Source organism: Sphaeramia orbicularis, chromosome 11 (assembly GCF_902148855.1).
Source record: "Sphaeramia orbicularis chromosome 11, fSphaOr1.1, whole genome shotgun sequence".
In the NCBI taxonomy this organism is placed as follows: Eukaryota; Metazoa; Chordata; class Actinopteri; order Kurtiformes; family Apogonidae; genus Sphaeramia; species Sphaeramia orbicularis.
The window spans coordinates 10,348,446-10,360,688 of NC_043967.1; the positions used below are offsets into that span (position 1 = coordinate 10,348,446).

At 36.1% G+C, this 12,243-nt stretch overlaps 1 protein-coding gene across 2 annotated transcripts in view; it reads right to left on the reverse strand.

Moving 5' to 3' along the window:
• Nucleotides 1–10,420, reverse strand: part of fkbp9 (FKBP prolyl isomerase 9) — a 35,623-nt gene extending 25,203 nt beyond the window's left edge. The window contains exons 1-4 of one of the 2 annotated variants that reach the window (XM_030147397.1): nt 10,102–10,420; nt 7,102–7,247; nt 2,879–3,068; nt 1,632–1,777 (exon numbers count right to left, since the gene is read on the reverse strand). In XM_030147397.1, coding sequence (XP_030003257.1) covers nt 1,632–1,777; nt 2,879–3,068; nt 7,102–7,247; nt 10,102–10,295 — 676 coding nt within the window. In that variant the 5' untranslated portion in view covers nt 10,296–10,420. Of the gene's footprint in view, nt 1–1,631; nt 1,778–2,878; nt 3,069–7,098; nt 7,248–10,101 lie in introns of both variants that reach the window. The other variant, XM_030147398.1, reaches the window with a different exon arrangement.
• Nucleotides 10,421–12,243: the final 1,823 nt, after the last annotated feature.

Below are 12,243 nucleotides of genomic sequence, written 5' to 3' on the forward strand. Positions count from 1 at the left end.
ATTATATAATCTACTACTTCAGCTGTTTATTCAAAGCTGTCAGTTTACACTACAGTCTATGAATTTAAACCTTTTTACAATTTATCTTTTACTCATGTCACTAATCATGTAAATTTGTATTTTTTAAGGGGCTTCATGTGACTAATGTGAACAGTTGGCTTATTCTTCACAGTTCACATGTTCTAGTAGCGTTACTCTTAGCTTGGAATTAACTGGACAACTACTCCACCATGTCCCCGTCTGACCAAAAGGACTGTTGATTTTATTTTAAGACCAGTTGAGACCACAACTACAGGGATATTACTAAACTACTATTAGAGTACAAGTATTAGTACTGAAGTAATACTACTGAGACATCTGTGCTCATGTCAAATGTGAACAAGGATTTAAGAATCATAGGGAAAGGGAGAGTTAGTGACACTGACAAAGCCAGACAGTTAACAATAGCAATCATCCTCTGTAACTAACAGTAGCTATTACTCTTCTCATCTTTCCTTGACCTCATGACATTTTCTTTTTTTTTCTTTTGTTTTTCTTGAAGCATAAGAGACACATCATCTTCCAGTCAAATTAATCTGTTACATATTCCTCACAGTGTACATATTTAAAAACACATTCTCCATCAAACAAGGTACAGTGAGGTTAATACATTTCTGGTTGTCTCTGTCTGTCCCACTTTCTTAGGGATTAGAACTGATTCTTTTTTTTCCTTCAGACATCCAGAGAGAGAGCAGCATGGACATATCTAGCTTTGTATAATATTCAATAGAAAAGAAAGATTACGAGCGATATTAACACAGAATGAAAATAAAAAGTAAAAACGGACATATGAAATGGAATAGTCTCCTTTTACATCACCAAGGTAACATTTGGCATGTATTGTTTCACATAATTTCCCCATTTTTTCCAATGTTTGATGAATATTTCTAATTTTAGATTAACGGTGAAGGTGATTTTTTTTCCATTTTGTAAATGTCCCATGTTATTTGAACCCATTGCTGAACAGTTGGCTCATCTTGTACCATCCATTTTTTTGTTATTGCTTTTTCCCTGCTGCCAAAAGAACATTCCAGAGATATTCATCTATGTTCATAACAGGTGTTTTGAGTCTTAAATATATAGTTCTGAAGTCAGAGGGAATGTATGTTTTAAAAAGTAACTGCATTGCTTTATTGATCTCAGACCAGTAGTTTTGTATACCCTGATCTCATAACATTTTCATCAGCCATCTTATCTTATCTTATCTTATCTTATCTTATCTTATCTTATCTTATCTTATCTTATCTTATCTTATCTTATCTTAAGATCCTCTGTCTGTCTTAAGACCTAAGATGAATGGCTTTACTGCCATGTTTGCAGGGAATTATGGGACATCTCCTTTCTTCCAGGATGCTCCAGTGTATCCTATGCTAAAAGGCGACACTAAAGGAAACAGTGAAGCTCCTTTCCGTTGCATTCACAGAGAGAGGTCTTATCATGGTGAGATTCTTTCAGGTTATTTTACTCCAAACAAAGCAAAAAGGACTTTTCAGATGCTCCTTTGTTTTGACTCCTGGATCTTGGTCTTGACAGTCAAATAGTTTGAATCACATGTGACCCTAAGGAACTAGGAAACATATGAAAGCACTCACCATCTCCATTTTCTCCATATCCAAGTGCGGGTGGCATAGTAATGATCCGCCTCTCTCCGACGCACATTCCCAGAAGACCCTGATCCATACCAGCAATCAACCAGCCGATACCCACGTAGGTGTCATAGGTACGCATCCGAGTGTGGCTGGAATGAAAAGGAAATGAGAATCATTTATACATATTTAGTAATAATTATATCTGTATTTTACATGTACTTTGATGTCCTTTAAATTTATGAGTTTGCTGTTTCATTGCTTTATTTGCTTTAGATATAGTATTTGGATGCTTTTCATCATTGCCTCAAACATAACATTTTGTAAATCTGTAAATATGAAAACTTTGCACTTATGCTGTGGTTGTGTCACCACATTCACATGGGCAGGAAATCATTATCACATGACAGTCTTGTATGCACTGACTTGTACGAATTTAATGTAACAAGCTCATTTAAATTTGCATGTACTTCAAGAAACTTGATCATTGTAGTTACATAAACCCAGATGAATTTAACAGAAACCTGGTCAGTGGAATATTAGGAACTTAAATGACTTTAAAACAACTTGGTTATTGTATGAATTTCAAGTAACTTGGTCATTATAACATGAATTGATGACTTTAAAACAATTTGGTTACTTTATGAATTTAACTTAAAGTAACTTGATCACCATATTAATGAATTTGCATGAATTCAGTTCAATTTCATCATTGTATTTGTCTGTTTGCATTTGTATTTTCAGGAATTTAAAGTGACCACTGTATTTATATTTATTTATAAGATTTGATTGTTGAATTTATATGATCTATTATATATTTAAAAAAGCTTACATTCTGTTTTGAGTATATGAGATGTCATGCATTACCTGTCACGTGACACTGCAAGTAAGTACTCTATATAAACAGCTGTGTGATCTTATCTGCCCTAAGTCTGATGAAGGGCGTCAGCCCGAAACATCACTCATAGTAATAAATTCTTTGGGAGCTCACAGGTTGAGCGGACCTTATTTTATTTTTTCATCCAATTTTTTGGATCCTGCACACCTTTCATTTTCTGGATGTGTGTGTCAATCACCTCTCTTTTATATATATATATATATATATGTATAAATAAATAAATATCTGAAGTGAGATCATCATTAATATTTGTTTATATGCAGCAACTGTATTTTACTCTTGCAGCCGTTTACTCTTATTATGTCAGTGGATGCAAATAGCAGCTACAACATCCAGATGTTTGGGCAGAACAAACCTTGAGTCAAAGAGCGTCCCGTCCAGCAGTGTACCGTTATAGTGGTAGCGGACGTAGTCGGACACCTCCACCTTTCTGGAGCAGGTGGTCGGCATGTGGTAGGTGTTGATCTGAACGCCGTCCTCCGGGTTCCACACGTCGAGCAGCAGCACATCAAAGTGAAGGATGGAATCAGGAGGAATGATGTTGCCTAAAGATGAAGATGAGATTAAGAATCAAGCACTGTGTCGTGTATGAATCATTTTCAGATGAGAACAGCCGTTAGTTAGTAAATGATAAATGATGACAAAACTGTAGTATGGTCAGGAGAGGTTAACTAATGAATATGATACTTGAATATGGGTCCTATCAAGTGGTAACACACGAACACATTTTGTGTTCAACAGTCTCTGTCATGTAAGCAGAGTAACTTACATGCATGTATTATACATATTTGAGTAGGTATTTATAAACACTTGAACATTATGAATAACAAAATTTGGGGAGATGGATTTTTTAGGTGAAAAATGTCAAATTACTGCTCGGTAACACGTGGATTTGAAACTATCATAATTTTTTAAAGCTTTATGCAAACATTCAAAACATGTGGTTCTCGACCGAAATTGATATCAAGTAGAACAAAACCTTTTAGATGTTATGTTCAATAATGCAAAAAAATTAATTTTGAAGTAAAATATTGAAAAGTCTCTGTTTTATTGACATGAGTATGTGGTAACACGTGGACAGGCTGCCATAGTAACACCTGGACAACTCTTTACCATTGTATGCATCACCCAAAATGTTGACTTATTTTTTAAAACAAGCCAGATATAATCACAATACTTTATTTAATGGATTTAATACTAACACAGTGTTATTTACAACTTGTGGTGGTCCATACTGATAAGGGTAAATTACAAATAAAGAGTCATTTCTTGGTAACAGTTCACAGATAGTTTTTTTTTTTTTTCCCAAATCCTAGACTATCCTAAACAGATAGTCTTTTTAAATGTGACCAGTGTATGAATTCACAAACTTCATCATTCAGAATTTTAATTTCTTAAAGTAATAGACAATCTTTCTCGGAACTTCTCCAGCTCCTGTACTGTGTAAGCAGGTTTTTTCAAAAGGATAACAGTTCCATAAAATAGAAATCTTTACCTAAAAAATGAGCCCACTTGATAAATGATGTGTGCAAATTTACTTTTCATGTTGATGTTCACTTTCACTTGATGGGACCCATATGTAAATCACTGCGTAGTAATCCCTCACTTTACTCATTAATAAAGATATTAATTAAACTATGGCTGAAAAAATATTACCATATCCACTATAATCATAATTCAAATCACCACCACAATATCTGTATGGTTAATTTTAAATATTATTCAGTGTTAAATTAGACTGTTACCATCTAAACTGAAGTTTCACTTTCAGTCCTAAAATATTATGACATTGTGCAGTTAGAGGTGTGTAGGTAAGAACACTTAATTTAAAGCCAAAATTGCAAACCACACTTGAAAGGATATCCATAAAAATGTCACAAAAAATAGCTTTAAATTTTGTAAACAAATGAAAGGCCCTCTTTTCCCTCTCCCTCAAAAGGCCCTGCCTTTTTCTGTTCAAAGTTATAAATAAGAATCTTTCACTCTTCATCTGTCTTCACTGGTTAAATAAAGGTTAAATGAAATAAAATAAAATGAAAGACTTTCACAGCCAACCTAAACAACTATGATAAAATGCAATTTGATGTGCTTATGTTTATTTTTTAACTTGAAGATGCTCTTACTGAAACTCTTACTTGTGTGTAAACTCAATCTGTTCCCAAAAAGAGAAATCTTGGTGATTTTAAGATCAAGCTCAGAACTAATTTTGTTACAGCTCACTGTGGTTTTTACAATAAGATGTCTTTAACTATTTTCACCAGAGGTAGAGAAAGCAGATGCTATTGTGAGAAAGAACTTTTTTTAAGCCTATCTAAATTACTTTGTAAAAAAAACATCTTCAAGTGACTGCATTCTCAACATTAGTATCCCAAGAACACTTTCCTGAAGTCCCTGCATTATTTTTAGACCATAAAATGTTCCTCAAACTGTTTCCTCACAGATGCACCAGAGCTGTTGATAAGAACAAAAACACAGTGAAACTAGATGAAGTAGAAGGTGAAGGGGAGCAGGGGACTGTGGGAGGCCACCATTAAATCTTTGCTCCTGATGAGTTGGCAGCTCTTTTTTTTCCCAGTTGAAGTCATTTTGCGCCTCCTCAAATGTTTCCTCCTGTCTCACCTTTTCTTCTCTTCCTCATGTTCCCTCTTATACAATTATATACTTTGGAGGACACAGGCTCAGCTTTTACTTGTCCACACATGCCTCGATCTCTTCTCCCTTCCGCTTCCTTTATCTAATTATTTCATGCCCACACACACACACACACACACACACACACACACACACACACACACACACACACACACACACACACACACACACACACACACCAGTCTCTACACATAAACAAAGTTTTGGCATTTTTCACCTCATCACTACTTGAACATTCACTTCACATAAGACCATCATTCATGACTGCCTAATTAAGAAAACTGGAAAAAAAAAAAAAAAACACAACTAGAAGCACTCGGAGAGCGCAGACCTCCGCCAAGGCTGATCAGTGGCCCCCCCCGTGGGCCCCCCCACCCCCGATCACCACCAAAATTTAATCATTTCTTCCTTATCCCATTTCCAACAAACCCTGAAAATTTCATCCAAATCTATCCATAACTTTTTGAGTTATGTTGCACACTAACGGACAGACAAACAAACAAACAAACAAACAGACAGACAAACAAACAAACCCTGGCAAAAACATAACCTCCTTGGCGGAGGTAATAATGATTAAATGTGGTCCTGCAAAGATTTCCCCATTTCCTTCATCTGACTTTAAACTTTTTCCTTGTTTTATTGTTCTGTTCTATCCTTTGCACTAAATTTTGTTGTATTGTTTCAGTAGATCCAATACATCATATTGTACTGAATACATTCGATACATTCAAACACATTTTTTCATCCTTTTATAACAGAAAACACAGAAAACTAAAAAATAAAATAAAATAAAACAACCCTTCTTAAACTACTCTGGATCCCCTTTTCTGTCTTTCTCAAAACAAAAGACACATATGTTAAAAAGAAAAGCAACCTTTTAGTTTTCATGTTGTTGTAAAAACTAACCCTGATAAATTGGTGGATGGATGGATGGATGGATGGATGGATGGATGGATGGATGGATGGATGAAAAAAAACTACCATACCTAAAAACTTTATACTAATTTGAGTAACATTTAGCTAACATTAGCTAGTAAATTATATTTAGTAAAATGTAATTAGAAGTTATTAATGCATTTTAATATATGACCTTACGCTGCTGCTGAAAATCTGACAGATGTTAGATGTATATTGTGAAAAACCTGCAGATGGCTTTGGCTTTAGCCTGTGAACTGATCACAAAGCCTAGTCTTATCCCGGTCAGCACTGTTTGAAACGCTCCATCAATGAAGTCACTAGATTTATGTTGTTTATTATTTTCAGGAGATCATCTCATGTGTGTGTCTGTGTGTTCTAGTTATTGTTTGGTTAACTTCTTTATTTTCCAGTGTTCCATGTATAATATAATGCAGTTGTTCCCATTTCTGATCATAAGCTAAACGTTCGATGGACCTCAGACAGAATCGCTGCTTCACTGTTGTGGATAATGACGAGGTTATAAAACTAAAATAAGCGTGGCAGATGTTTTACACAAACTAAAAACCTATGCATTAAAAGCTGTTAAAAGTTCATGTCTTGCTCAATATCTTTTCATATTTGGATTTATGTTCCTAATATAATCCACGGCAGCTTCCTCTGATCTCCTTCCTGCTCTGTGATGTCATTCTGCATGGAGGTTTGGGAACAGCCCACTTCTCTTCCTTTCCCTCAGCTCACTGCACTACAACACCACACGACTTCCAAATCTTTTTTATTCCTCACTCTCCTGCCAATAACAAACCAACTCCTCTCATTGTTATGAGTTATGCCAGCTGTGTGCTCACTCAGCCATGGATTTATAATTACTCACCAGAGGAATAAACGCCGCTTTGTTCTAAATCTTGGTGGCAAATGGTCTTTTCTAACTAATACCAAATAATCTGTCAGAATGGTTTATGGTGTGATGGGACACAGAATTGTTCTTTACAGACTCAGAAACATACACACCGTATCCCTGTTTCCCGTAGGCGAGATGAGGTGGGATCTTGACCAGACTCCTCTCGTTGACACACATCCCCACCAAGGCTTTGTCCATCCCTTGGATCAGCTGTTTCTTACCCACAAACACATTGTAGGTACTGCCGCGGTCATAGCTGGAAAACAGAGACATCAGCACCGCATCAGTACATGTGAGGACAATGGTGACTACAGTCCAGCTACAACTATGAGAAAAAATGGATTATTAAAAAAAGAAATTGCATTTCAAGGCAAAGCTAAGGAAAATATAATCAAATATTGCACATACAGTTTCTAACCTCTGCATCAGAAGGTTCAGCTTTATTGTCATTCAAACCATGCGATACTATGAGAACGAAACACAGTTCTCCAGGTCTCGGTGTATGCAGCATATATAGGATTAAAACAATAAATTAACAAGTGAATAAGGAAACAGAGCTTCATACCCCCCACCCGGTCGCACAACACTTTGCCCTCCTGCTCGCTGATACCCTACCTACCCAGGGATTCAGTTTGAGTCTTAACTTTAATTCTTTTAAAAACTTTTCAAAATGTTGTAAAAAAAAAAAATTAAAAAGAAAAAAATTGAGAGAAAGGCACATTTAAAGAACATGTATATGAAATTTGATTTAAAAAAAGAAAGAAATTGGGTGAATGATATCTAAGAAATCAGTTGGGCAAATTGTCTAAGTGGAAATTTTCAAAAATTTGTAAAAAAAATAAATAAATAAAAAAATCCAAAAATGTAAATTCAGTCATCAAACTGTGCACTGCACCTCTCCTAGTGGTAAAGAACACATGTGTGAAATTTGAAAAGAATTGGGTGAACAGCGTCCGAGAAATGAGACGGACAAAAATCACAAAACAGATGGATGGAAGGACCTTACGGGGTGGGCGGGGGTATATAGATATACCAGGAATTCTGTCCATCCTTCTGTATATAGATATAAAAATAGAAAAGAGCTAAAATAGAATAGAATAGAATAGAATAGAATAGAATAGAATAGAATAGAATAGAATAGAATAGAATAGAAACCACAATAAAATAAACTCTATGTACAGTATTGCACAATGTACAGCGGCAGCAGCAGCAGCTAAAGGTGGCGGTGCAGTAGTGCATGTGCAGCAGAAACATGAGTAGTAACAACAGTTCAATGGTGGAAATAAAGTGACGAGTGACTGTTTAATGTCGCAGCATCAACACGTGTCAATGTGTGATCTTTAGTGACATCAAGTGGTGAAGCTGCAGTTCAGAATCAGCTGAACACCCATCCTCACTCTGGCCTACGGTGGCTGCAAAAACATGAATGTCCCTTGACAATGCCTGTGTTTTGTCTTTTCTGAATGTTTTAGTTACAAACTTTCTAGTTAATATCAGAAAACAGATAAGGAGGAAGATAAAGTCTTTTCAGAGCCACTGTAAAAACATGGTGATGTAACAGAGTGACCTTATCCCTGTACAAAAATTTAAAAAACTCATAAAGTAACAAAGACATGATTGTCATTTTTGCATGAATATATATTAATGAGAATATAATTATGCATTTTATTTGATTAAATCCTACACTCTGGCCTTTAACACCTCACTGCACACTGACTGTACCTGTACATTTTGGTAGATCTCATTTTGATGAAAGCTTTAGAGGATAGCAGATATTTAAAGGGAGTCACTATACAAATATTTAATTCTTTCTAAACTTTTTGTGCAAATTACACATTTTATTGTCTTCATGTCTGGATTTGGTATGAGACATTTGAGTTTCACTAACAAAATAACATGCAGGAAACAGTGGAATGTAACTAAGTATTTAAGTTATGTCACGTTTACCATATTATGGTTCTTCATATTCTGACTCCTCTCCATCTCACAGCAAAACCATCACATCTACTCTAAATCTTTAAGTACGTTTCACATTAAAATCATATATTACATTCTTGTAAATCCATGCTATTACATGGATTTACCTACCATCGCCTTTGGTGCCGTGCCGCACCCCCTCTTTTAAAAATCTACAGAAAAAATGGCTGCTTTAACCAGAAATTGAACTCCAGTCTTCTGCATAGTAGTCTGAAGCATTACCTGTTGAGCTACATCCCAGTTACACCAGGAACTGACCTATTTGCTATCTGACTGTCTTGGTACTTTTCAGGATGTAACGTTTACATCTAACCCTCAGGGTTAATTAACATTAAAGTGTATATTGTGTTGTGAAATATAACTGTAATGCACAGTATGTTCTGTAAATAAAGCAAGCAGTCCTGCTGAGCAGGAATATGACAATTTGGAGAGGGCAACCACATATATAACCCCCCCCCCCCCCATTTTTTTCTGGATCCGGCACTGTTACATGTCAAGTAGACAAAGTACCTGAAATTATTTCTACAGTGTGGAAATCCTTACACATACATGGACTTAAAACAATAAAATATTCTGTAATAATGCAAAACTTGGAAATGCATGAGAATGTGGAAATGATTACTTTTACTTTCATTACTTTGAAGCACATTCTGCTGATGAAAAAACTGTACATTCATTACTTTAATAGAAGTAATGGAGTATTTATTCACTGTACTATTTGTGTTTTCATTATGTGGTTTCCACTTCTGCACGCAGGTTCTTACTGTCCAACAGATCCTTGTTGAATCAGACCCCTGGGGCTGAAACAGGGCTCATAAAAAATAATAAAAAAAAAAAAAAAAAAACAAGAAAAGACTGAGTCTGTGCCTTCAGCCGCCATATTGTGTATTAATACATAAAGTGATATGTAACACTACAACTGCTGCAGTGATCAAACACAAGAACACGGGGCTGTTGTGGAGCTTTTAGATCCACTCTGGTCCCACTGCCTGCCTGCGTGGCTCACTGGAGCGAACCACTGAACGCGCACTTCACTTTTACGCATCGCGCACGCAGTTCCCACCGAGGGCACCTGGAGCTGTTTGCACTGTTAGACTGGAGACAAGAGAACTGGAAAGGTCCTTCATACACACCTGGAGTCGAACTTGGTGCCGTCGGGGAACATGCCAATGTAGTGGTACCTGACATAGTCTCCTACTTTGACTGCGCGCACACACTGCTCCGGCACGAAAGTTTTCTCTATGAAGATGTCGTCTAACGGGACGTGGGGCGCGTCACAGGCGGCGAAAGCGACCAGCAGCGATAAATAAAACACGTGTCGAATCATCCTCTTGTCCTCCACAGACTCTTCTAAACTCCAGATACCCACAGGAAAGCCACGGCCTGGAAGCGTGTGTGCGCGCGCTGCCTCGCTCTTCCCGGTGCTCCGGTTTCTTCTACTACTAGAACTCCAGTCCTGCCCTGGTCCCACAGCAGGACGGATCACGTGTCAAGTTGGACCAAAAAAAATGCAGCATCCGGTGAAATCCGAAACAGTAAAACATCTGGTGACCCTAGCATTTAGAGGAGCGATTATTTTTTGTAATCGATTAATCTATCAACATGATTTGATTAAACGATTATTACTTCCTATTTTGACTATTTTCTGTTTATTTGACTTTGCTCTTCATTGTTGTAAAACTCCTTTTATTCCAGGGGCCATATAGTGGCTATTTGTCATCAAATTTAATCAACTTAAAAGTGACTGGACTTAAGACTTTAACAGAACTCAAATAAGCAGTAGATCCACCATGGGTTTGTGGTTTACGCAGTCACAAACACAATGTCCATCCCAGAGATGTATTCCAAGTGGTTTATTTTCATGCTTTTTGCAGGCAAACAACAACCAAGGCCTTTTTGCTGTCTCTCCTGCTCATCCTGGCTGACTTGATGACTGTGATTGACTGACTGACTGACTGGTAAAAAAAAAAAACATATGCCCACCCAGGTGTATGATGGTCTAACTTGGTGCTGCCTATTTATACCCAGGTGCCCACGGTCTAAACCAGGGGTGTCAAACTCATTTTCTTTCAGGGGCCACATTCAGCCCAGTTGATCTCAAGTAGACCAGTAAAATTATAACAGTGAAAAAAGTAAAATTATATTATGATCAGGTTTACATCTACAAAATGTCCTTAAAAATCTGAATAACATGAACAACTTGAATTGTCTTAAGAAAATCAAGTGCAATTTTAACAATATTATGCCTCGGTTTATCAGTTTATCATTTACATATGTGCATTACAATCGCACAAAACATTTAGTAACAGGCAGAATATTGGTGAAACTGCATTTACTTTTCATAAAACATTTCCATTTGTTCAGGTAATTCACATTTTTTTGTAAAAGTATAGTTTGGTAATGTAAACATTTTCATGTAATTTTCCTTTTTTACACCAAAAAAACAAAGAGAAAATTTGGGGTTGTCATTATTTATAGGTTATTATGACAATATTTTACTGGTCTGAAATCTAACTGTATACTTGTAACTGTATGTGTCTATATGTGGAACCTGAATTAAAATTATTTTGACACCATCGATTGTTTATATCTTCAGTGTAATTTTTGCATTTCACAAATTCATCCCGCGGGCCGGATTGGACCCTTAAACGGGCCGGATTTGGCCCCCAGGCCACATGTTTGACACCTGTGGTCTAAACCAATAAGAAAACAAACAAAACAAAGGCTGCTAAATACTAAAGAATGAGGGCAACAACCAGAAAAAAAGATATATCCTAAATATTAAACAAACAAAAAGCAAATAAAAAATAAACAGTTAGCAACAAATACTAAATTAGCAAACAAAAAAAAGTAAATTAACTTTGAACAAAAACTTAACAGACAAATCGTTCCTAAAGGCCATACACAGGCAAATTTGATCTCAAGTGGGCCGGACCAGTAAAATAAAAACATAATAACTCATAACTAAAAAATCCCAATTGTTTTCTTTGTTTTATCACAAAAAAGTAAAAGTATAGATTTACCAATATTATGCCACAGCTTCTCATTTACACATGTACATTACAACTTACAGATCACAGTGGGCCTAAAAAGACACAAAACGTTTAGTAACAGGTGGAATGTTGTTAAAATTCCACTTATTGTTATGATGTTCATGGTTGTTTGGATTATTCACATTTTTGTGAAAAGATGGTTTGGAATGGTAAATATTTTCATCAAGTAATTTAACTTTTTTTTTTACATTAAAACAAACAAATATTTAGGAGTCGCCATCA